At 37.5% G+C, this 27,716-nt stretch overlaps 1 protein-coding gene across 2 annotated transcripts; it reads right to left on the bottom strand.

Moving 5' to 3' along the window:
- Positions 1–46: 46 nt before the first annotated feature.
- On the bottom strand, positions 47–27,158 carry MFF (mitochondrial fission factor; the record flags this gene model as incomplete). 2 transcript variants are annotated; one of them, XM_084243766.1, is made up of 9 exons in its annotated part: positions 47–216; positions 1,452–1,536; positions 4,216–4,275; positions 9,124–9,279; positions 13,522–13,596; positions 15,902–15,990; positions 24,081–24,250; positions 25,997–26,217; positions 27,121–27,158. In XM_084243766.1, the coding sequence occupies 9 exons, from the start codon at positions 27,156–27,158 to the stop codon at positions 85–87; spliced, it is 1,026 nt and encodes a 341-aa protein (XP_084099892.1). In that variant the 3' UTR covers positions 47–84. The 2 variants fall into 2 exon arrangements, with proteins under 2 accessions (XP_084099892.1, XP_084099893.1); XM_084243767.1 differs by lacking the exon at positions 13,522–13,596 and adding an exon at positions 5,748–5,780.
- Positions 27,159–27,716: the final 558 nt, after the last annotated feature.

The raw sequence follows: 27,716 nt of genomic DNA, 5'->3' as shown, positions 1-27,716 counted from the left end.
AATGCAAAGACAGAAACAAAGAAGTTTGCAAATTCTTTATATTTCCAGCTGTTGAGACAATGTTTTCGAGAGCTGAGGTTACCTCTAGCGACGAAACCAGAACCAGCTATTAAGCAGCCAGAATGCTACAGTAATTGAATACATGACCATTTCTCTTTTAGCACGTTCTTTGTTCTCCTCTTCTAGAAGTTGTAGACGTCTATTTAGTTTGATTATCTAAGTGAAAAGCAAAAACAAACAAACAAAAAAAAAAAACAGAAACTTCATCTCATGGAACAGTTTCTTATAAGACAGTACATTTTGTCAAAAGAATTAATATAAACATGTAAAGTTTCATTTGGAGCAAAATAAACAAAACCAAGTAAGGAAAAATGTTACCAATGTCACCCCTGACAGCCTAAGTTCATGTAAACACTCTCCTTCTCCCTTCTCCACATGTCTGAGTTAGCAAGGGTGTGTTTTCCCTCTTTCCTTGACTAGATAATTAGGTAAGGAAGCTGCTGCAGATGGCTGTTCTGGCAGAAAGACTGAGCACACACTCTGACAGGCTCACCAGGGCAGAGAGAATGAGGACTTCCTACCTTTTCCTAGGCCCTTTCTAGGAGCTTCCATTCCTCAGTCTTGGAGGTTCATCTTTAACCTGCTTTAAATGCCTCCTCCTGTTCACCAATCTGATTACTGAGGATGACATAAAACCAACTGCGACCCTCTACCTAAACCTTCTGGATGAAAGGCTAATCCCACTGAGAGGGCAGAACTGTCCTTGCTTGTGGGCTCCCTCTAGGGCCAATCTGGGGCTGAACAAGAGTCCTGACCACACTTACATTCCCTTCTGGGGGAAACATATACCCAACAACTAGCTAGTGATTAGGATGCCCGACCCTTTGCTCCAACTCTGAAAGCTCACCTCAGCTTCAGAGTTTATCAAAGGGGTTGGCCACCCACAGCCTTTGTTTTCGCTACAATGCCACCCAAGATTTCCCCCTTGAGTGCAGTCCCTTCTAAACCTTCTACAAACAAATCTTCTTCCCAGAATCTGCCTTCCGAGAAATCTAACCTGCAGCAACTAGGTGAAAACGCTGTGAGTGCTACAAAGCATTATTGTCACTATATTGAAGAAGCTGAAGGATATAAATTTTCTTAATGCTGAGCCTTCAGCATTTCAAGGATTGAGAATTCCAAGCTGGGAGAGTAAATCCACTGACAAAACAGCAGCTGTAGAGATTATCATCAATCCGTTTTGGCAATACTGTATACACGCAACACAAGTAAAACATGTAAATGATAGTTTAACACATCCTTGATCAAAATGGGAAAATCAGTGGTAAATTGTTTGATAGGTAAAATATTTCAACTCATGGGTTCCACAGCAGACAAAACGACAAAAAGTTAGGAACTATCAAATACATGAAAACAATGTAGAATCATATCCTCTTTGGCACATTTAATACCTGTCGTCTTAATGAAGCTGCATCTACAACAGTCATGTCATCTGAAGTTGTTTCAACTGTTGCATCTATGTTTGAAATGCCATACCTAGTGATAAGAAATAAAAATATAATTTAATATTAGACTAGAAATAAGAGCACCTGGTAAGCCATATAATGTGATATGACAAGCTCAAAGAATTGTTCCAAAGGCTGGTATTTAATTAGATGAATTACTAAAATATTTTATTCTCTGAATTGGTACTACTAAAGAGGAAGAAAGGAAAGAACTTAGGTAACAACTATCTACAATATTGGGAGTGTCAGGAAGCTTTGAAAACGAGAAGAAACGTTTAAAGACATAAAGACACTTTCAACTGAGAGGGACGGGCATCGCCATCTGCAAAGCCCTGGCTGCTGCACTCTAGGGACCAACAGTACTGAGCATCCGAAGACAAACGACACCCGCGTGCACTGTGGGGGCTGCTGAACTGGCTCTACCTAAACAATAAAGTGGGTTTACTTCTCCTCTTCTCATTGCCTCTTCCCTTCACTTCTTATTTCCGATTACTCTACTAGGTCTCCCCCAGAAACGACGATGTCACCTGGGTACATCTTGCCATTCTGATCCAGGATTGGCTCAACAGTAAATAACAAAGAGGCTATTTTTAAAATACTGGAATGCCACTAAGAATTAAGAACTCTAGAGAAAGCATAAATTAAAAGGCACCTCTTATTCAAATACAGTTATTTCTAAGGGACTCTTATTTTCAAAGGTAAGACAAAAAAGTTTTGAGAGACAAATACATACAAATGCTATTTTTCCTCTATTTTTTAAATTTATTTTATGTTTTCTTAAGATATAATTTACATACCATACAGCTCACCTCACACATTATATCCTCAATATTTTAATCCTTCATGGTTATCTCAGTAAAATGGCAATAGTAACTTTTCATAAATGGGCAGAATATAAATAAACTGAGTTGAAAAGTTACTCAGATGTAACCCACAGACAGTTGGCACATGGATCATGTATCTGAATATTTCAAGCAAGTCCTCCTACAAAAAGCATATTATCACATAAGGGGCGCATGACAAGTCCATCCAGACATGCTAAAGACATGTCTACTCAGAAACGCTGTTTCAAATGCTACTGGAAATATTCCAAAAATACTTTAATAAAGGATGTGAAACAGAATGTTTACTTCCTAATCATTCAGTGTTCACTCAGCCAGTGTCATGATTCTGAACTGATGATAACTGCACAGGTGGCCGTTTCAGCGACAGACGGCGTGAAGTCACTCTAGGTAATCTAGAGTAGACTCTAAATGTTCCTTCTAAATGTTAAATTAACTCGCTTTCTCATTTAACTGCCCCCTTTCTTCATGGGAAGAGATTAAATAGTCTCAAATACTGAGAGTAACTGCATTGCTTAGAAAAGTTTCTAAGTTAGTACATGCTAGAACTATGGGTACATAGACATCTGAGTAAACCTCTTGAATGTGAAGATGGAATTATTAAATGATTAGTGGGAAAAATAAGGTTGAAGATTCCTCTTCTTTACATTTATCCTCAAAATAAAACTCTATCTGAGTAATAACTGGGGGGAAAAAAAGCCGCCAATGCTTCCAAGTTAAAGGGATGTGATTGAACGGAATGAAGTGTAACTGAAAGCAATTACAATGTAAGTCTTGACTTAGCTGAGGTTCTAAGTAACTGTAAAGGAAATCTTCATTTGCAAAGAAATCTAAGGATATAGGAAAGGACTTTACCTATACACTTCAACTTAAAGCAGAAAAACACATTACCATGTGTTTTAAATTAAAATCTGAACTAAAAAACTGTAAAAATTGCTAAGCCAGATCACTGGCTGAAAACCCTTTAACAGGTAGATAAAAGGATCACAAGTATATGAGAATATACACGGGGAAAACTTACAGTGGACTCAATACACAAGTCAGCAGTGGGAAGGGACCGCCAAGGGCACACACTTCCATTTTCCTAACTGAACTGAGTATTCATGAGATACTCATGTTTCCCTCTTCTCCTGCCTAAAAGTGCATGTGCCAGCTTCCTCTCATCACACAATAATGCTGCCAGTTTTAAATCTACTGCTACAGATAATACACTGCTGCTTAAAATAAGATTCTGAAAAAATTAAAGCGATGGTCTCTGTGAGTCTCAACCAAGATTTTTTCCCCCAGGACATGGAATCGGGGATACTGGCACGTGAGGACCTTGGGCATTGGTCTGTGTGCCTGACAGGAAGAGACAATCATGCAGGCTAGGCATGCCGGACAGCGTGAAAAAGGGGCAAAAACCAAGGAAATCTTAAGTCACCAGAAGACGAAAGTTCCCTTTTCATTCTTCCTGGATTGTCCATGTCAATTTCCCCAATTTAAGATGATTCTTTGTAGACAGGAGTAGCTACACAATGAAAGGGACGTCTAGACAATTAACAATTAAAAAGGAAATGCTGGACAGAACCTCAGGCAACAATTAAGAGGAGGCACATAAAATTAGATTCAAAATCTTTTTTCCCCTGGGTTTTACCACAATCTCCCACAATCCACTGCAGCTGTACGTATCTCCATGTACACAAGACGGTAAGTCATGATTTTGAAGCATTTCCCCCACACCTGGTGGCCCGGGGTCAGGAGCGCTCAGATTCAACTGCGGTACAGCTGTGAGGAGAGAGCTGCGCAGAGAGGCAGGGCGACCACATGTGTCACTATAAATTCAGCCAACTACATACCCCGGTTATTACAAAAGTCTCAAAATTTACCTGACGTTGTCATGATGAGGATTAGAAGTGGCGGCAGCAGACCCACCCCGCAACACAGGTCTAAGGCAGGTTTTTGCGAAGAAGGCACAAGACAGAATCAGGAAACAAGAGAAGTAATAAAACAAAAGCAAAAACAAGACAAATAAGTGTCAAATAGGATTATATTGTATGTTTCAATACAATATAATTATCTTTCGATATTTTAAAATCTTTGTCTCACAAGCTTCCATTTTATGATTTTCATAAATTCAATATTTTGCAATGGGTTGAAAAGCTCAGGGAATCTGTATGCAACAAAGAAGCACCAACAGATAAAATAATTTTATTGGTGCTTATATTTTAAATTATGAAATTCAATTCTGAGGACAACTGTTTAAAAGTGTAATTTCTTCTAGTTGGAAAAAAATCACCATCCTCGGCCTTGGAAGCAGCCAGAGAACCAGTCAGTGGCACCTGCATGGTCGTGGTTGCGCATCTGCCATCAGCAACTCTCTCAGAAACGCCAAATTTGAAGGAAGCCCCCTTTCTCTCGATTCCTTCCCTCCCACCTCACTGATTTTGACTAGGGCCTGATATCTTCATGCAGCTATGTCTCTTTTAAACCCTCTGTCCCCAAGAGCAGACCCGCAAGCCTCAGTGCGGGGCTGAGGGGTCAGGGCACTGCTCTGAGGGCTGCGGGGTGAACAGGCGTCTGATCTCGAGGGGCAACCAGGAGTCACATACAGGGCTGGCGGAAATGAAGACCAAGGTGTGCTGGAAAACTTTGTGGGGATCTTCACTTAGCTCATTGCTAACTTTGGTTCTGGAGGACAATTAGTTCTCTACCCACGTAAGAGTGACCTTTCTGAATTTTAAGTTTTTAAATCAGAAAAGGAGCTCTATGTGGTCACTGGCTAATTCCCCCCAGAAGGGACCGGCAACACTAACCCGCCAGAGAGAGGATCCATATAGGATGGTAAGCATTACAATGTCTCATTCTTTAAGTACTGAGGTTTTGCTGGAATTTAAATATCAAGACAATTTTTGATCATAGTAAACATGTAATAGCAAAAGCACTGATTTTTCCTATAAGGTGGAACAGCTGTGTAATTTGGCTACAATACAAATGATTATTTTCTACTGATGAGGAAATTGTAACATTTAATTTGTACATTTCCTAAGAGCACTACTGGTGCTTAAAGAATATCGGGAGCTTAGAAGAGAAGAGATTCAGAGACTTTTAGGGGAGACGTGTCAGACCTCTAGTTTGTGGGCTAAAGAACAGTGACAAATGACATAACTCTCGAGACAGGCTTAAATACATCCCCTCCTAATAATGTATTTACTGTGGCATTGGGAAAACTGTTTCTGAACTACAATTTCACATTACACTGACATGAGAATAGCCAACTAAATGAAGCCACTGTTCTGGCTACCTACAGTTTAAAAAAACCCTCATACTAATATATGCTCAGATGGGCCTGCCGTATATAATATGTTCCACCACAGAGATTTCCCTTTAGTAATGCAGAGCCAGAAAATAATACAGTTACCTTTCCAAACGTATTTCATTTTGTCTTCTCACACTGGCAATTGACACATATAATATAAAAGTAAATTAGACAGGTATTTCGCAAAGTTAAAAACTTCAATTCAAGTACCACTTTCTACTATAAGTATGATTTAATACATAAAAATCTTAAGTTTTATAATATATTTAGCAATGTTTTTATAAGTAAAGTGGCAAAAGGGAATGAGATCTAAGGCTCTACATGTTCCAATTTTAAATTGTATATTGACATTCTTGAATATGTATAGGGTCTGACTTAATGTTTGTTTAAAAAAACAAACAAACCAGAAACTTCTATAATAAACATTTTGAGTGGGGACAAGGAATGATACATATTTTTAAAAAGACAAATTTTACATTAACACTGTTCCAACTATAATTTCCAAGTCTAGGTCTTCCATCTAGATACTTGCAAAATTTTATTACACACTGGTTTCTGATTGTATTCTCTCAAAGCTAGTATAAGTCACTAAAGAAAAACATATAAAAATAATCAAGCCCCTTGTAAAAATAAAACTTAAGCATGCTACTAAGTATGACTAACCTGTCAATATTTAAACATGTTCTTACATAGAAACAATTTCTTTTTAAAATTTTGCCCTGGAGAGAGAGACACAGAGCTCTAGCAGCGGTCAGAAGACATGCCATGTCCTACCCAGAGAAGGACTAACTCATGATAGCATTTAAATCCAAAAGACACATCTGGTGCTTGTCCCAAGTATTTTGGTAAATTTTAGAGTTATCAGTTTTCCAAATGCACAGCACTGACCTGTGTGTAAATAAACTTCTCTAATGCATGCCTAGGAGTTTCTCTGTCTTCATGTTGAAGTTGGTTTTAGTTCATATAAGTCCTCATACGATGAAAATACAGTACATTAAACCTTTCAAGACTGTCCCTGAAAGTGCAAACTAAAACTAGTTCTTCTGTCAAGCATCTGTGAATCTGCATTATCCTATAGTGAGGCAGGCAAAAGTTTTTTCTTTGTCATTTTTTTCTAGCTTAATTTAAACAAACCTAATATGAAGGCCTAAGATGACAGAGAAGATATTTCATTAGCACAGCAGCCAATAGTAAAATAGAATGGAAAAAATGATGTACAGAGGAAGGAACATAAAAGCACTTAAAATTTTATAAGCGGTATTATTTTATAATCATGCAAGTAGAACATTATCCAAATTTCACATTCCTATTTCTTACATCTGAAAAGCAATGCTAGGCAGTTCTCGTAGTAGAAACAAAGACTGGGTACTTGAATTCTGGTTAAGTCTTGTTCAACATTTAGATTGCAAAATATTTAAATTTGATGAAAAATTAAAAAAAAACAACCTTACAATAATGAAAGCAATTCTCTGCCATGCTCTAAGGTAACAACTAATGGTGTGTAATCTAGAACAAACAATTATTACATAACCATTTTGTGAATTTTTAAAACCATGTCTAAATGAATAAGAAAAGATAACTCCCTCCTAGAAAAGGGATTTCTGAATTATCAATTCATTATATTAACAAAATAAAATGAAACTTCACTTAAGACACAAAGTTTTCATGATAAAACGTAAATTTTACAATAGTAATAATGTCTGGTTTAGTACTTTTGAACTTGAGGCAAAACTTTTTCCCATTATTGAGGGGAGAATCCAATTATTTTTACAAGTTTCATATCTCTGCACTTAACGATGTATGTGCTGGGAGGTGGGATGAATAATTTTAATGTATTGAGGCTTTATCTCTTAGCTATTATTTAATTTATAGGATTTATAAATATCTTGACATTCTTCACTGCATTTGATAAAATATAATTTGACTTAATAATCTGGTTTCTTCTAAGGAATTAATATAATTTAAAAGTTAGAGTATACCTGTTGAAGAATAAATCTATTTTGAGGAGGAATAAGCCTCTGAAATATTAAGTTTTAGGAGTGAGCACCAGCTGCTTCATAATCACTCTTTGGAAGGACTCCCATCACACTAATAATTTGAAACTATCACCTCTATATTATAAATAAAGGTGGGGAAGGAGAGAGTCCTTCACAAGAATTGAGGAAACTATAGATATTATCTCCCCTCCCCTTTTTTAACACAGATGAAGAAAATGAGGCTGAGAGCTAAGCAACTGTCCAAGGCCATCTCACAGCTAACTACTCAGTGGGCTGGATTCAGAATCGGACTGATCCCTGAATCCGTGCTTCTTCTTCTTTTGAACCACGCTGCTTCCTACTGGATATTATTCTTGAAGCTTCAAAGAGCATTAGGGGATTCTCATTCTTTGACTAGGGGAATTATAGAAAAAGTTTCCCCCTGAGCTTTCTCTTTTGACCGCTCTCTCTGGTACAGCTTTAAGTCCTCAGTCCCAGAAACAAGCATGCTAGCATGGGCCTGCGAGTCTCAGAAACACAACGGTTTGCACAAGTGCTGGGAAGCAGGTGCAATGCCTGGGCCTTGTGTGCAGCTCACCAGCACTCAACAGGATGTGTGTGCAGAGCAACCACAGGTCTTACTCTTCCTAAGGTAAGAACAGGCTTACTGGAAGGGCTGATATCATTTTATGGGGAATTCTTTAAAATGCAAAAATTAATAGTTTATTAAAATGATCATGAAAATTCAAACAGTGATTCAGTCACTAAATGTTTGGAGTAGAAATGAAACTGACTGTACCTTTCCAATGCTGTGCCAAGCTCCCCATATATTTCAGCTTTTGAAAACACTGTAATAATGAAGCCAGGACCAAAAGTATGAATGGTAGCAGAGAAAGTTATTTGTAGGAACATGTCTAAGTATACTAGGAGTGATTTTACTTGGAGATGTCCAAATGGGAGGGAAAGTATGAATACTGAAAAATATCACTATCAAAAAACAACAGTACCTGGGATTCCCAATATAGGCCTAGAAATCTGTAACTAAGAGATAAGAAAAAAAAATGTCCTGGCAGCTACACTGACAGCAACTTCTCAGATTTGCTTCATTAATACAATCACATCAGCATCATGACTGATTTGATCAAGACTCACTAAAGAAAATTAGTGTCAGTCCAATATCCCACTCTCAATCCAACAATATCCCGCAGCATATCCCAAAACAGAATCAAGTACTTAGAACAGATCAACAAAACTTTTGAAAAATTTATACTTCCTGTGTAACTGAATATTCTTCCTGATTGAAGAGAGCTAACAGAATCTTGTGAAATGTGAATTTTGGACAATAATTTCAAATTAAAAGAAAGCAAAGCAAGCTGTTTTTAAATCATTGCATCTCAGAAAGAGACAAAAGGTGCAAACATAAAAAGAAGACACCACAGTCCACTAATAATGAGCCAAAATGTAAGCAATAAAGCTGCCAAGAGTCACTGAGGGCCAGTCACCTGCGATTTTCATCCAGCACATCCAAGATCTGCTGGTAAGCCCTACGAGTAGAAGACTGGATAAGCGACAAAATGCCACGAGCAGAGGAAAGATTAGCTCCATCTTCAGGTAACATATGGGGAGGACAGACCCGAACCTGCTGCGATGGTGTCACACTGTTTACACAGGCACAGCAAACGAAGAGAAAAACACTCACGTCAGATTCTTATAAAAACTTCAGCTTAGCAGTTTCCCCAAACTTATATTTTAGAGTTAGTTTTTTTCTTGCCCCCGTTTTCCACCCTTCATGTATCCCCTAAGTCAAACCAAAGAAGCGAATAAACTTTGTTTATAAAAACCATCTACAATGTAGCATCTGTACTCTGCAACCTTAAACATCAAAATAAACATACTCAGTATGAAAGAACTTTGGAGGGAAGAGAATTATAGCAGTGAGTGTGTTTAACCCCGGGTTGTGGAGAAGCAGCATACTTTATTTAGTATCTATGTTGCAATTCAATAAACCAAACCTCTAGCAACACTGCACTGCAGCTTCCGGGTGATCAGAAGAGTAAGAGAATTCTGGAACACAGGCATCACAGTTTAAACACCTGACTTGAACGTGATTCCATGAAAATGCCACTTCGGATACTTCACAAAGACAATGAAGCAAGCTGAATTTTGATGAGTAGGGGAAGCAAGCTGAGTTTAGGAGAAGTAAATTTAAAGATGAATTAAAGTTTCAGAAAGTTGTAACAAAGGCATTTTGATTGCTTAATTATAATAAAGCATATGCACTCCAGTTAAATAACTAAAACATGAAAAATGACTTCCAATTCTGTGATTACAGTGAAAGGCAAAGACACTTCTCAAAATGCCAAGATGGCTGTTAAACAACCATTTCTAGGCCTCTCAGTGAATAATCTTAATTATTCTCCAAGACATGAGCTGAAATTCATAGTTCTTTGGCTCCACTTCCAGGGCTTCTTAAAAGCTGAACGCATTTAAATGAAGAATTTGACAGTTCTAATGCCACTCTTAAGACTGGTGTCAGGACTGCCAGAGAGGGGTTAAATGTTAAAGCATGACTGGTCTTGTGAGGTGTTTAAGAACTGAACTTGGCATCTGGTTAGTTACAGTGAGAGGTTTTGTTACAGTAAGAGGAAGACTGCCGTCCGGGGATGCAGACTCAGCATTTTTTCAATGTCAGGGCAAAATACCTCAGACTAAACCTCAACCTTATGCACTATGTTCAAAATAAAAGCAGAGTGGAGGACAGTGAACAATTAAAGAGAGAAAAGCTTTTAGTTCAGCTTATATAATAATCTCTTCTACTGTAACTTAAATTATTTGTCTGGAAAAGCACAAGTTGAAGAACACTATACTTTGAAGGCTGTTTTGAAAGGACAGTTATCATTTAATATTACTCCCAGAAAACTTCTCTGCAGTTTTGTGAGTAACTTTGACTATCTTGACAATCCAAAGAGTAAAATACAAAAAATATGAAGACTATGTGTTCCAAAGACTGTAAAAGATCTAAGCTGAATCTTGGCAATTGAGAAATTAATCTGTCAGAGTTGCTTCACCATAAGAATTAGGCTTAATGGTTTCAAGAAAAACACACATTTTTAGATGCAGGCTCATGCAGGGTTACCCCACATGTCTCTCGAGGGATGAGGAATCTTCTGGAATATATACTAACAACTGACCCATGGCATTTGGCACACTCATTTGGTTCATACAGGAGAATAAACAAAGTAGTGTATCTGAAACACAGTCTCTGCACTAGCTTATACTCACTGAAGTTCTAGCTCTTTGTAAGAAACCAGACTGAATTCTTATTAGAAAAGGTGACACCAGATTCAGGGGGGAAAAAACGGCCAGTTCTGCATCAACAAAAACAAATAATCCATCTTACACTCTTCTTGATAGATCTGCCAAGGTAGCTGGCCAGGTTTACTCAGGCAAGTTTTTAAAGACTAATCAGTACAATACCTATTAACATAATTAAAAGTTTTGTCTTCCCATTTTGAGGTTTTTATTGAACACTTCACATATGTTAGATTAGCTATTCAAATATATTCAAGTTTAAAATTCTATAGAATTTTACTTTAGAGCAAAAAGTCAATAAACTGGACCCAAGTCATGGAAAAAACTTGATGAATTTTTGCCAATTAAAAATTGAAAGGAGGGCCTCCTTGGTGACGCAAGGGGTTAAAACACAACCTATGAAGCTGTCCATGGCCATTGTAGCATGGGTTCGATCCCTGGCCAGGGAGCTACCCACATGGCGTGGCAGACCTCTCCTGTCCCGCCTGCTGCTCCCCTCAGTGGTGTATTTCAGTCCATCTGCCTGTTCTGTTTCCCCACTCTATCTCTGGTGGGTCCTTTCACCACCGCCCCCCACGCCTCTGACCTGTACCCCAGTTCTTGTTTGCATAAATAAATCTTTTTAAAAAATTGAAAGGAAAGAAGGGTTACTTCCTTTGAGAGAAATCATTTCATCAGAAGCAATAAGGAATTGTGTAAATTCTAATAACACAAGTATCTCCTCTCCATATACAGGAAATCAAGAAGATACTTTTAGTCAAGCATAAACTAACTTCAGATTACCTGCAAAGAATTCTTAAGCTGGAATGTGCAGAAGGTTGGATTCTAAAACAGTCTCTAAGATCTCTTCCAATTCTAAGAGTCTATAAAGTTGGAGTATGGTATTAAATGGGGGAAAAATAACCCTGAATTGTAACTTCCTAAGAAAAAAATATTTATATGGAAAGATAAAAGGTGAATGAAATCTTTATCAATACTAGCAGGTACTCATTTCCTCAAAGACATTAAAAACACCTTTGGATTTCTGGTTGTTTGTCAAAAGAAAGACAGTTTCAAAGATTAAGAAGAAATACAGTTTTTCATTAATTTACATGGCAGTCCTCCATAAACAGCTAAAACATAATAGGATGTATTTTTTAAACTGAAGGCAAATTTTGGTAGCACATGTTGAGATTAAATGTCCTTGACTGTTAACATTTACTTCTTCCTAGAGATAAACTGAATGAAGTCATAACATGACTCAAAGTGCTCTAATTAGAAGCAATAAATACTTTCAAGCAACTCTTTTTTTAAAAAACTGTAAGCAATTGTGCAAGTCTTTTTATAAAATAAACTTGAGAACAAGAGTAAGTCCCAGTTTAGTTTTCAGAGAGCTGTTTGCTGGACTGTCCTCCACTGCCACCGACTGGAGGCAAACAGCCTTACAGAGTGGAATTTCATCCCTGTCCACTCATTCTCTCAAGGTTTAGTGTTTATTTTTGTTTTGACAAGTGAATTAATATCAAAGTAAAAAAGTGACTATGTTACAATAGCACTAGATTATTTAAGCAAATGTTATAATATTAGTAATTTAAATAAAAATGCACTTTGATGATAAATTGATCCTAGTAATATTATAAAATAGCAACATCTCAACTGATTACTACATGAATGTTAAATTAGCAAACACAGAATTAAAATCTTAATGAAAATCTGTTTGGTATAACTGTGTCATTATCCACAGCCACTGTCAAATCCACAGCCAAGCAGCAGTTTCTCAGCGGTTTTCAATGGGACGTTTCTCAAACTGCGACGGTAACATCTTTGGTGAGGTCCCAGCCCCTTCCAAATACCAGTAGAGGTAACATTATGAAAAGGTGAGACAAATTTTCACTGAAAACCAATTTTATCATTTCTCCTGAAAATTTAAATAGAAAACTTTAATTTGTTGCCACTTCCTATGGGAATGTATCAGGTCCCAAAAGCCTAATAAGAGAACCAGAATAAAAGAAAAAACATGGGTTGTCAGAGTAGTTTTTTTTTCTGCATTAGCTGTTGGATTCTTATATATCACATCCCATGAGAGGTCAGTCATTCCCACACCTTATTTTGCCACACTCCCAGAAAGAGTGGGCTTAATGATCTCAAAACATTTTTTCAAGGACAATTTAATCTATGGAATTAAAAAAAAAAAATCCTCAAATGACAAACCACAATTAGGCTCCAGTCTCCTTCAGGGTCAAAATAAAACAAGGCAAGACGGTGTGCTGAAATTTAAGCCACTGAACTTGCCTTAAGTTGAATCTGTAGAGACTGCACTAACCAAAGCAAAATAAACTGTGAAAGGATGCTTGGTCCTTATGGATAAATAATTGATTTTACTTTCACCACAATCCCTAAAATAGACAACTTTCTTAGTAGACTATTTTTTTCCTTAACAAAGTGTATGACAGTTTGAGAAATCCTGAAACAGAGCTACTAAATAAGTCAAATGGTAAGAAGGTTAGGTTATTATACGCCAATTACCTGTTGAAATAGGTTAGTACAACACAAGCCTATAAAATTAAAGCAACTCCTACTTGTGAAAAGCAGAGCAGATAAAATCTTACGTGTACTCCGGTGCAGAAATCGATGCCTGGAACCTTGAAATTTTATTTCTTGGGGCAGCATCTGATCTGTGCCACCTTAAATAATAATTACGCTTCTTTTACATATTCAGCTTTTATTAATACAAATAAAAAGCTAGATAGATTTTACTGGTCAGAATGCATTTTTCTGTCAACAGCTGACAATAATTGATCCTATTATTTCTTGAAAGTAATTAAGAACACAAGGCCAGTGCTCCAACTCTTACGCCCACATATGCTTCTATTCATAAAGCCAAGGAATAAAACAAAGTGAAGGGAGGCAAAGGTTCATGCACAATGACACATAATGGCACCTTACAAAGAAAAGGCCAAAGTACACTGAAATGTAGGTAAAATATACCTGTAATATAGCAATACTTTCTTCTTTACCACATTACCAACACTGAATACAAAATATGCTTATTACATAAAATACCTACGAGTTAGTTAAATATAAATTCTTAAAGATGAATTCATTTATAAGTTGTAAAATTAATAATGGTATGAGAAAAAAAGGCATGGTTATATTATTAACAAAAAGATGGTTAAGTATCTTACCAAGAAATAGTAACACAGGTAACTATCATAACAAAAAGTATCGTTTAATAAGGTAAGCAGTACCCTGTGAAAAAATATAGCTAAATATCCATGTTATTTTTACTACCAAAAAATTTACATGAGAAATCTTCAGTTTTATCAAACATGCAGAAAATGTCATTTAGGCAATTTAAATGGAAAAAAGCATTAGTAGGCACTGTTAATCTTTTCTGTTATGAGGAACTATGCTATTGGTACCTGCAAAGATAGCTACAAATTAGATATTTACTTATGTATTCATGAGAAAACAAAGCTGGTGCTATACTAAGATAGTCCTGTTTTAATTTCACTGATATAAAACTTCAAAGTAACTAAGGACCTATATAATAAGCCACATCTTTATATAAGTGTATTAGAAACCTCTGTTGCTTTAAAAAGTTTGATTACAAGTAGAAAACATAGCCCACAGGTGTATGGTTAATTATTCTCAGAGATTACTGGTATCAAGATGCTACCATAGCCATAAACTGTGTATTCTTTTAACCATTTGGAAATATTCTAAAAAACTGGATTTCATGGGCTGCCTGACATCCCTGCCAAACAGGTACCTTCAGGGAAACACAATTATTAAAAAGAACTCACATTAATAACAGTTCATCTTTTCAGGTTAAGACTTCCGTGAAGCAGCTATATATTAATTTTAACTTACTATAGGATTCTCCAAGGAATCAAAGTATTATGGTTCATTGCACCTGCACTACAGAAGACTTTACCCCTCTATGTTATATTTTTATATTCTTATATTCTTCAGTCCAGGTCCAAACTACAACTTGACATGGTTTAATATAAATGGCATACTGTATTCTACCCTATATTGTATGTAAATTTAAATGTTTTACTTTTATCTAGATTTGCAAACTCTTAGAGAACTGTATCACCTCGATTTTTTGGCAGTTCCCAGAATAGCTGATACGATGCCTGGTGTCCCATGTGTACATGAGAATTTAATGAAGAAGAAATATTAATTTACATAAACAATCTAAATTATTTATTTGAAAAACCACAATAACCAATGATTTTGATTTAAAATTCTGACAAGTTTTGAAAGGGATATTTTATTTGTAAAATAAATAAAAGGGATTATTTTATTAACAAAATAACAGAAAGCACTTTCCTGATGCAACACATCTAATAGTGGATTATTTTAAGATCAGGATAGAATATTACCTTATGTTAAAAAAAAGTATAAACCAACAGTCCTTTAAATAACACACTTATATTTTTGGAAAATGAAAGGGATCTGATAATTCAATGACTTAGTAGATGACAGACCTGAAAAATAATCCTGGAGAGCAGAAAAATTTTCTACTTGCCTAGGCTACAATGGTTACTATGCTCATGGGAAACAGCACTGAAAAGGAAGTTACAACCTTAACACAAACCGAAAAACTTGGAAATAAAGAAATTTCCTTATCAAACATTTTCCTTTTTGTTTTGTTCGGCATAAACATTTTTGAAGGTTGTACAGAAATGAGCACTTATATTTATTAATTTTTCTTAAGAATACTTCATAGGAAATTCCCATGATAAGCAAATATACTATAAAAAACTACCACAAACACAGAAGAGAAAAATGCTCCTGAAAAATTCTCACAACTAACAAAAACGGTTTTTAAATCTTAAGGCTATAAGAAATACTGCAAAAATGTAAAATGGATGTAAATATAAAACATTCTACACACTCAGAGGTTTATTTACAAAAAATGAACAGACAATAGATGGAGAAATCTATGGAGGGATATAAAATACTTGTGGCTCTACTCACATGGAATCAGTTCTGACCAGCTGTCCATTTTGGCGAACAGCATTTTCACTCATAGAGCGCTCTCTTTTTAGCCTGCCAACTGCACGGATCTGAGAGACACAAAAAGGGGAAGGAATAGAAAATATTCTTAGTAGGTAGTAGCTGCACAGCATTAAAAGAATCTTAATCCAAGGCTACTCACAAAATTTGTAAAGAGCATAAATTAGGACTGCTCTATTGTAGACAGATGTGGTTTTAAGCCCTACATATAATGCTGATAAACTTAGGAATGCTTATTTACTTTATGGAAAGATACTTCTGGTTTCTTTTTAAAGCATCAATCTCGCTTGACATAAATGTTGTTATTTTTGTTGCTGATAATTTATGTACCTAATGTTATTTAAGAACATTTTGAGTTTTTAAAGGCATATATGTTTTAGAAAATGGGATGTTTTGTATTACAAATAAATGTCCCTGGTTTCTGGGGTGCAACAAATTCAGATTTGGTTAGATTAGACTAAAAAAAGGTCTTACTAGCTTAAAGGTTTTGGCATTCCAGTAAGAGCCACACTCTCCCCTCCCATATGATCTTCTTATAAAAATTTCTTTGATCTCTTTCCATTAAGGGATGGGATTGCTGTTCCCTTCCCTGGAAATTGAACAGGCTGGTGATGACAACAGAATGATGTAATGTGACTTCTGAGACTATGTCATAAACAGCAAGGCTTCTGCCTCTTTTTCCCAGGATGTTCTTGGCTGAACTTCAACATGAGGATCCCAAAAAGCCACATGGAAAGGCCAAGGGCAGGTCCCAAACAACAGGTAGTGCCATCAATGTGAGTGAGTAAGCCTTCCAGTGGCTGTAACCTTAAACTGTCGCATCACCCCTTGTCTTTGAGACATCATGGATGTCGTAGAAACAAGCTTTCCCCAGTATGCCTGCTACAAATTCTTAACCCACAGAATCCATGAGCAAAATAAGTAATTTCTGTGTATGTATTAAGCTACTAAGTGTAGGGTGATCTATTACACAGCAACAGATTAGGAGAATGGGAATCATTACCTCTCCTCATTTAGAATTTTTTTTTTTTACCAGAAAGTCATGGCAACTTCATAGTTAAAAAAAAAAAAAAATTAAACCTTAAAGGATAACTGGTAGGTGAAGTAACAGACTCAAAACTTCAAATTCTCAAAAGTGCAAGTCAGTGTTTATTGATATAAACTTGGGGGCAGGGTGTCAGGTATATTATAAGCACCATCACAGCAAAATAAACCTTACATTTCACACCAAAAAACTGAAAACCAGACCACGCAGCACCTAATTTCAGAGCATGGTTTAGATTTGGTTATGTTGTAAATCACTTACCCATCTAAACTAAAGAAAAAAAAGTAACTTCTGAAAACAGAAAAGGAGTCAGTTTGAAGCCTACTACAAGAGCTCTTTCCAGCTAAATCAACAAATTATTTCACAGTAATTACATGTAAAACCGAACACTTCCATAGTCAAGTATTTCCCCACAGCAAGTAGTGCTGGGCTGGTAAGCGAGAAAGCACCCATACTTGCCTTCCTACCTACTGTGCAGCTGTGCATGCTATCCCTAGAGAACAGCTCTTCCATGCTGTAGGCATTAATATGGATTCTTTCCTAAACCGGAACCATTCCTGTTGCTCTATGCTGAAAACTAAGATAAAGCAGGATAGGAAGTGACAGACGACACATCTGTCTATGACATCAACACAGTCTGACAAACGAAAGGATCCAGTCTAGTGTTATGATCACCATTTGAAACCTGACTTAAAAGAAATCTTTTATTTTTTAAAGATTTATTTATTTATACAAGAACTGGGGTACAGGCCAGACGTGTGGGAGGGTGAGAGGGGTCACCAGAGACAGAGTGGGGAACAGAACAGGCAGACTGAATGAAAGACACTGCTGAGGGGAACAATGGGCGAGATAGGAGATGTCTGCCACGCCATGTGGGTATCTCCCTGGCTGGGCTGGGAATCAAACCCACGTTGCAGAGGCTGCAGACAGTTTCACAGTGCTGCGGTCAACCTGCTGCGCCACCGGGGAGGCCCAAAAGATATCTTAAGAAGAACATTAAGCTTGATATTATTCTCATATGGGAGCAGGGGCGGGGGGGCCGTACTTAAGACAATAGCATATATTGTTATGCCTTCCAACATGACCACTTGTATATTATCACACCACAGAATTCAGTCACTGGAGTGAGAAGGAATACACTGACTTTTTAAATATGGTCACCCTTTAGTTTACAGTGGTAGTGGTGTTTTCCTTTTGATTTCAGGTTTTCATTTATTTTTCAAATTAATTTTTTTCCAGCTTTACTGAAATCTAATTGACAAGTCAAGGTTTGTAAATGTGCTTCAGAAACATCCTGCACTGATTATCTATTAAAACATAAGCATAAAAGGGGTCGCCCCGGTGGCACAGCAGGTTGAGCACAGCGTTGTGAAGCTGTCTGCAGCCTCTGCAGTGTGGGTTTGATCGCTGGCTGGCCAGGGAGATACCCACATAATGCAACAGACCTCTCCTGTCTTGCCCGCTGCTCCCCTCAGCAGTGTATTTCAGTCAGTCTGCCTGTTCTGTTCCCCACTCTGTCTCTGGTGAATCCTCTCACCCTCTGGCCTGTACCAGAGCTCTTGTATAAATAAATAAATCTTTAAAAAAAAAACCAACAAAACATAAGCATAAAAATTTCTATTCACTCTGAGATTGAGAAACAGAGTCTCATAATTTTGGGAAACTTTGTGGAAGTTATTTGGCCGCGGGGTCATCTGTGTCTGTTAAAAGGCATAAAACTCCCCTCTGATGGGCTTATGCTCTGACCTACACTGACTGTTCATAGGATCCTGGACAAGTCAGTGCCCTCCAGGCCATTGTTTGCTGGTTCTATCAGCTGATCCTTGAATAACGAAGGTCTTAAGAGTACAAGCCCCTCACTCTAGCCAGCACAGGCAAAACTGTGCATATAAACTTTTAACTCCCTCCTAGAACTTTACTAATAGCCTACTTTTGACTGGAAGCCTTACCAATGACATAAACACTCCATTAAGCAAATATTCTGCATGTTACATATATTCCATAATGTATTGATGCCAATAAAGCCAAGGGGGGTAATGTTATTAAAGCAATCATAAGAAAGAGAAAATATATATATTCACAATACCCTAAGTTTACAGGAAAAATCCATGTATAAGTGCACCTTCACCGTTCGAAATGGTGGCATTCAAGGGTTAACAGTATTTAGAGTCTATCTCCTCCAAGAATCTTGCTCAGTTAGCCTGGCATTTTTCCCTTATACAAATCTAAAATGCTGTTTTAAATAATAGTTCAGAGGTGTGAATTTTTGAATTTTTGAATTGAATGGAGTCACAGTACGGAAACAAGGAACGCATGTCAGTAGTGAAGAGACCACACCAGGGTCGAGAGGGCCATGTAACAGACCCCGCCCAAAGGACGTGAGTGCACAGCTCTGCATCTTCCATGGTGGATTCGCAAGTACACGAGCGAGTTCTCTTTCCCCAGTTCTCTCCCTTTCGCTCCACCCGGTTCTTCGCAGTTCCACTGCTCTTGCCACAGACGAGGGGAAAGGAACAGAAGAAACCATAATCAACTTGTGAGCAGATCCCCACTCATCAACTTGTTGATTTTCTGAGCCACTGCAGGGCCTTTTCAAGTATCCATGGAATCCTAGGAATTCTGTATTTGTTAGGCTGTGTCATATGGTTGGGTCACTCATTACCCCTCAGGTCAAATACTTTTTTTACTTTACATTCACAAGGTCGTCATATCGGCTGAACTAGACCATCATATGACACTAATAAATAGGTGCTGGATTAGGCATCCAGAGCTTCCAGTTAGACAACATGACTTTTGTGTCATCCTTCTTGAAAGTTTTTAATGCAGCTGCTTTTCAAGTGTGATCCTTGATGAGTCTTTGTTCTAGTTGGGCCTAGAGCTAGTCCTTGAGCTCCAGATGTACACCGCATGTAGAACATGACATCCTGCGAATGCCTTGACGGCTTCTGAGAGAGATTTGCAGGGCCAGAACCTAGCTCCCTTTCTGAAAACATTGTTTGCCTTTGTTCTTCTCTTCCCAACCCAGGTGAAGACAAACACAGACCCACAGATCTTCTCCGTCGACAATTCTTGGGTACATTTGGGGTCCAGAGCTTTTCCAAAGATTTATCACAGCAAAGGAACGGCATTCCCACACTACTCCTCTTTGAAGCAGGAATTGGGACTGAGGTAAAAGTTCTCACAAGCTGTCTTTAGTCAAATCTGTTTCAGACACTTCGATAATCTTCTCACAAAGCTCTTGGCTTCTATTGAAGTGGATCATTGTAAAGAATACTGCTGCTTCCTCGATAGGATGTTGGTGGAGTCCAAATCTTTGACTGGGGCACACTGCATCAAGACTGTAAAATCTTTTCATTGACATTATTTTTCAACTCTTTTTCTAGAAGATCTTTTTTCATTGGCTTCAGTTTGGACCCCTTTTGAAGAGGAGAGAGTAAGTGTTCAGCCTCTTCCTTCTAATTTACTCTCTCTCTCTCTCTCTCTCTATATATATATATATATTTTTTTTTTTTTTTTTTTTTTTGTGGGACCTTCGCCGTTGGCCAGGGAACGAACCAGTGCTGCAGAGGCTGCAGGCAGCCTAGCAGCCCAGCACTCAACTGCTGCGCCACCAGGGGAGGCCCTAATTTACTATATTGTAAAGACACCGAGAATTGTCATGATTCAGCACTCCGCAATTTCATGCCAGATTAGATGGTTTATTGTTCAGTCGCTATTACTTTCCTATCAGTAGAATCACCAATCAAAGGTCATGTTTTGACCTGGTATTGCTTTTCAAATATTGGTAGGGATGTGCCACATTGAAAAAGTTCATCAATTTCTTCTCTACCAGCCAAGTCTCCACATTTTGTAAATTTTCTTTGAGCAAGGGAATTATCTTCATCTTTTTAAGCCCTCCTCATAGATTCCCTTGAATTCTTCAAGCCAGTTTAAAAGCTCAAGTGCAGTTTGCTCTCTGTAAATGTATTCCTTGCATCACTGGGCTTTTAGGTAATTTTATACCTTCTCCATGAGGCTTCTGAGAGTATCCTTTGTTGTGACAGGCGAGTGGTTGTCAACTGGAGGTGATTTTTGCCTTTCAAGGGGATATCTGGCAATGGCTCGAGATAATTCTTTTTTCTTTTTATTGCGGTAAAACACAAAATAACATGAAATTCACCCTTATCACCATTTTCAAGTATGCGACTTAGTGGTATCTGGTGTATTCATAATGCTGTGCAACCATCACCATACCTAGTTACAGCACATTTTTATCCCTCTACATTTATTAGGCAGTTATTCCCAATCCCACTTTCCCTCAGCCCCCTGGCAATCTCTCATATGCTTACTGTATCTATAAATTCATCTCTTTTGGATATTTCAGGCCAGTAGAATCATATAATATAGGGCATTTTCTGTCTGGCTTCTTTGACTTTGTATGTTTTCAAGGCTCACCCATGTTATAGCACATATCAGCACTTCATTCCCTATCACATATGAATAATAGCCCACTATAAGGATAAACCACTTTGCTTATCTATTTGTCATTCAATGAACAGTTGGCTGCTTCCACCTTTTGCTGATTAGAGACTTTTATGATTTTCATGAGTTGGTGATTGCTACTGGCATCTAGTAGAGAATAAGCATGCTGCAATACAATACAACCTTCTAAATTACAAAAGGATAACTCTAACCACAACAGAGAATTACCCAGGCCAAAATGTCAATAGTGCTGAGAAAAAGGAACCCTGGCACGTGCTGTCCAACAACTGTGACAGAACCAAGGACTCGGGAGCTCTCACTTGAATAGCATCTGAACGAATCAATGTTTTCAGCATTAAGCTTTATTACCCTTATAGCTCGATCCATTTTCTAGAAGATACTAGAACTCTGGTTCCTTCCCTTCTTTCTCATGCTCGCTGGTTGAACCCATCTGACCCTCCTCTGGATATGAAGTACAGATCATCACCTCAGCTTTCCTTCCAGTGGGAAACTGGGATTCATCTCAGGAACTCTCCTCTTACATCTCAGGACTGGGTTCCTGACACAGGATTTTGACTCTTTCATAACAATAATATTTATACATATTGAGTTTTTATCATGAATAGTACATTATATACATCATTACACTTAATTCTCATAAATAGTCATATATTTAGCATTATTCCTATTTTCATCTTAGAAATAAGCCTTGGACTTGTTAAAAAAAACTTGCCCAAAGTTTCATAAGCTGAAAAGCAGACTTCAAAATTATGTATAATTCTCAGCCTGTTTTTCACCCCAGTGCTATATACACTTTGGGCATTTATCACATTTGGCAAGTGTCCCAATTACCCTAGCAGTAAGCCCCAGATAGGCTTAAAACCTATATAAAGTTGAGGGCAATCCTGGTACACATTTCTTCTTCACTCATCGTAATGGAATCACTCTGGAAAGTGCTTGGCTTATTTTCAATCAGTTACTCACACTGGGTAAGCATAGGCCTCTACAATTATTAGTGGGAACAGAAAGATCAAAAGAAAACAAATCCAAAGAATATCAAAGGGAGGTTTTCCCTCCTGGCAGAATCCTCATTGCAAGATGGTATTATTCACAACTGCTGCTGGGAACTTAGGGGAGTTGGGAAGCTGGGTTTTTAAGGAGGAGTGAGCTGTGATGTCTTGTCTGTGTAACAACCTTCATAACCTCTGTCACTCTTTGTTATGAGGGAACTCTGTGTCTCCTGTGTGTGGTGTCTTTCCCTCCCCTCATTCCATTGTCCTTCTGTGACTAGGCAGAGAAAACTTTTTCAGAGTAGAACTATGTCTCTTTGTTCTTGTATGCCGCACAATGTCTTACACAAAAGCTCAACAATTTTTGGATAACTACGATGCTGCAAGAGAATAGGCAGGTTTGCAGGGTTTGGGCTGCCCCTCTCCCTGCCCTGTAACATAAGCATCTCAGTTCCTATTAGCCATGTAAGCACTGAAATATAATGGCTTCTACCGAGCAAATGCCTAGAATGTCTAAATTGGAACCCATGAGCTATTACCTTATTACCTCAGCAGAAACTTCTAATCTAAAGACCATACCTCAGGTGCCTTCCCTTACCCCCTAGATGTGTGATATAGGCTGTCCTTTGAAATGTGCATTCCAGAAGCTGCTCCAAGGATACCACCTTCCTTGAGAAAGGTGTTACAATGTGTAATGTGTTGCTGATGCAATCTGGACCACATGTGATTAAACACAGGTAAAGCCTCCATGAAAAGTTCAGAGATCCAGTGGGGGGCAGTGCAGAGATCTACTCTTTTGGCAGCAGTCCAAGATAAGCCTTATAAATTCCCCGGCTCATTTAAATGGTGACCTACCCATTTGGAATAGTCTGCCTTTTTCCTAGGGCTCTCTTGCCCTCTGTGAATATGGGGGACCACTTTCTGATTATACCTGGGATGTTCCTGCAGTACTAGGTAACTGTAATCTCTTAGCTGTATGGATGCTTAACACTCTTTGGAAAAGATTACACGAAAAATGAATCTGGATATAAGCAGTTACATCTCCAATAAAAACATCTGTTTGCACACTGCTATCTTATACTCACCTCAGGGCAACACACTATTCGTTCCAGAAGCTATAATGACAAAGGTGAAACTACAGAGACATTCACACATATACCAAAAAAAACCTCACACGCCCTGCCCTGAATCAATGGCTGTCACATTTAGGAACTAAGTCAATTGAAACTTTCTAGTGTAGAGAACACATAATGTCAAAGGGAACAGAGCTTTCTTTGCCCTATTTGCCAGACTGCTTTTATAACTGATGCACTGATTTTCTCCCATGTTAACCACCCCAAGCCCTGTGCTGCTTAAGATTTAACTCCTAGAAGTTCTTCATTTCAGATCACTGAAGTGTTAATGCTTTCTACAAAAATTCCATTTGCTTGAAACATAATATTTAAATTAAAAAATAGCATCAAAATCTCACTTGGAGAACCTGAAACTCAGAATTTTAGTAGTCAGGGTTCCACGCAGGTCTCATGACACACGGTTAATGACATGATGCACAGCCTCGTAACCTCTAGACTTTTGCTCTCACGCATTATTATTTCAAAGTCTGTTGATATTAAAGTCTACTTACTTCTTCATTTTGAGGGGTTGGAGGAGGTCTTTCTAAATCCAGAAAATCTAGTGGTCTTTCACTCAGTGTAAGTACACGAGGTGGTGTTTTTAGTGCAAGGGGCTTAAAAGGGGTTGACTGAATAAGGTCAAGATCTGCTGGTCTTGAAAATGGAATGTCTTCATTATTTCCTGGGAATAAAAAATAAAGAGGAGGAACATTTTTAAAAAGTCATTTTTTATTAAACGTATTTACCATAGGCTCACTAGAATAGCTAAATTTAAAACCCTGACAATACAAAGTATTGACAAGGATGTAAGCAACTGAATCTCCCTTATGTCACTGAGGACCACAGGAAAAGGGACAAGTTTCTCCCGTTATCTGGAAGAAGAGTGTTGTTATAAAACCATTCCTTAGCAAAAATGGTGTAAAGAAGCAGTTACCATTTACGTAGAAAAATTGTTTAGCACTCCCAGACCCCAAAAATAACCTACCAAACGATGCCAAGTAATACATAAAACCTGAAATAACACATAGTAAAAGCGGGAATGATATGATAAATATACATCCTGGGGGTATAAGAAGGTCCTGGGGACGGGACGAAGGTAGGCAGTGCGACTCGTGCTACTTGATGTGACCTGCCTCTGTAATGTGCGCTGCACAACAAACGTGAAGTGCTATTTTCACCTTTTGTTGTAAAGCGAAAATCCTCTTTGGGTTACTTTGTTAGTGAAAACAAGTACAATTAGTCATCAATCCCCTGGCTAGGTTCTTGGAAACTGCACCCTTAAACAAAAATGATGTATGACTAAAGCAGGTCCTTGAAACAACACTGACCAGGATTCTTTTTCTTATCTTTGATTCTTATCAAAGCCAAAAGGTATAACATGAACTTCTGAAATGTGAGAAATACCTATACAACCTATTTTGAAAAAAGTCTGGCAGCTTTTCATAGTTAAATTAACTTGTAATATGTGCTGTCAATTCCACTCCTAGATATATGAAAACATGTTCTCACAAAGACCTGTACATGAATATTCACAGCACCCAAAGAGGTAGTAACTCAAATATTCATTAACAGCTGAGTGGATAAGGAAACTGTGGTGTACCCACACAGAGGAAGAGTAAGCAACAAAAACATGGAATGAATGACTGACAAAGCAACAACATGGAAGGCTCTTACAAACATTAACACTAAGCAAAAGAAGTCATAGCAAGAGTATCTACTGCATCGCTCCATTTTTATGAAACTCTAGAAAAGGTGTATCTAACTTTTGGTTAGAAAAAGGAAATTACAGGCCTCCCTGTTGGCACAGGTGGTTGAGCACAGTGCTGTGAAGCTGTCCTCAGCCTCTGCAGCACGGATTCGATTCCAGCTGGCCAGGGAGATACCCACATGGCACGGCAGACCTCTCCTGTCTTACCCGCTGCTCCCCTCAGCAGTGTCTTTCAGTCAGTCTGCCTGTTCTGTTCCCCACTATGTCTCTGGTGGATCCTATCACCCTCCCGCACATCTGGCCTGTACCCCGGTTCTTGTATGGATGAATAAATACATCTTAAAAAAAAAAATTAAAAAAAAAAAAACAACGAAATTACAGCTGCCTGGAATTGAGGGATAAAAACTGACTGAGAAGGGGCACAGGGAACATCTCAGGGTAATGACAATGCTCTATAACTGGATTGTGGTGGTGTATGTATGTACTATACACTTAAAAACGTGTACATTTATGTCTGTAAATTATACCTTAATAATTAGTTGAATTATTAAGAAATTATTGTTTGCAATTTGATTACTGCAATAGAAATTTTGAAAAAAAAATATAAAATTGCAATTCCCAGACTCGTTTGTAAATGATACTTTGAAAGGGTCAAAGGTTTTCATAGTAATATATGAGACACAGAATGATGAGGTAACTTAATAAACAAATGTAAAATACCTGCAACAACAATCCTCTCTGGAACCTGCATGATCACACTAGCATTTGGAACTCCTTCTTGGAATCCTTGTTCCAGGTCAGCATTTGGTGGTGCAACCTTTAGTTTTTCCGGCACCCTCATTCGCTGACTAATACCTTCAGTGTATTCCATTTCATATTGAATTCGACTAATTTCTGCCATCTCAGCAGCAGTGGGAGAAGGAAAAGCTGCCCCACTCACTCTGTGGGCAAAAAATTTAAAGACAGGAATGACTTGAGTGTTAAAATGTTGAGTCTTTTCTATACCCTGAAATAGAAGACAATACCTTATAAAGAGCAAAAGAAGACTTGCCTTTTGTGAGTACTACACACACAAACAAAGGAAAAATAAAACATTGAAAAAATTTGTTGAAATTGCACCTTGAGGATATTGCTTAGGAGCATATTATTTTTTAATTATTGTATAATCACAGCATAAATATGTACACACACACACTTTTTCTCTTTATTTCTGCACAAATAGATATGCATGCTGTGTATAACTCAAAAAAGCCTGAAATAAAGTATAAATTAAAATTTCCTGATCAATTATTTAAGGGGAAGCCGCTAGCTTATAAAAATGAAATTAGAAGTTTTCATCATGCATAAAAAAGTAAAATCCTTTAATGATGAAAATCAGACTCATAAGGTAATAGGTTAATTCTAAATTCACTAAAAAAAGATGCAACCCCCTGAAAATCATAAAATACAAACTAAAACTTCTCTTACTGAATATGTATCTGATGACTGAAAGGCAGAAAACATCAAAAATAGAATGTGTATCAATAAATCTGTAATGTATCCATTCATTTTGAAGGATTTCAAGTTTCACATTAATAATTTTTATTCAGTATCATTATCTACATGTATAATTTTAAAAAGCATAACATGCCTTTAAAAGGAAAGACAGTACAAACGCACTGAGCAGTCTTGTAAATTAGAGAAGGATCCATGCGCTCAGGGAAATGCAGAAAAAATAATGTTGCCCCAAAGTAAAAAGTGCTGACAAAAGTGTAAAAGACCATGGCCAGCCTATGGCAATCAGCCCTAAAGCCACTTTTTCTCAAGCTTATAGTACCAGCTTGACTGAATAAAAAGTCACTGACCTTCCTACTGGTGTGTCACTGCTTTTTCTTTTACTCATTTTTAATACAGTAAATACACGTCTACAACAGCTATTAAAATACTGCTACCCTGTTGTTCAGTTTACTTTACACAATTCCCCTACAGATCTGAACTTTTTGGAGGTGTACATAACAACACGGACACTGCTTTTCCAGCTGTAAAAAAGAAAGAATAAAAATCAGTATTGCAACAATTCAGTTCATAAGAAAACTATGTCCAAAAGTTTAGTATCTACTTAAAATTTACTTCTGGATTTCAACAAGGCTTGGGGCCTGATCTGAGAAACCAATTTCCAAATCTCAAACAGTTTTACTCTATGCCTCAAAAGAAATCACAAAGACAGCTATAAGCTACTCATTGCTTTATGATTTTGTAAACATGATTTAAAAAAAAAACCACCAAATATACATATAAATGTGGAGTAGGGTAAAAATATTTTGCCATGAAACTCCTCTAATCATTACATGCTGAAGGGGAATATTGTTAAGACTATAGGTAGAAATAAATAAACTAAGAAGATGATAATACAAAGGGCAGAAGTAAATGTTTGAGATGGTCCAAAGTCTGATGTATATAT

Source organism: Talpa europaea (assembly GCF_964194135.1).
Source record: "Talpa europaea genome assembly, chromosome: 1".
NCBI lineage: Eukaryota > Metazoa > Chordata > Mammalia > Eulipotyphla > Talpidae > Talpa > Talpa europaea.
This window is presented reverse-complemented; position numbering and strand designations above follow the sequence as displayed.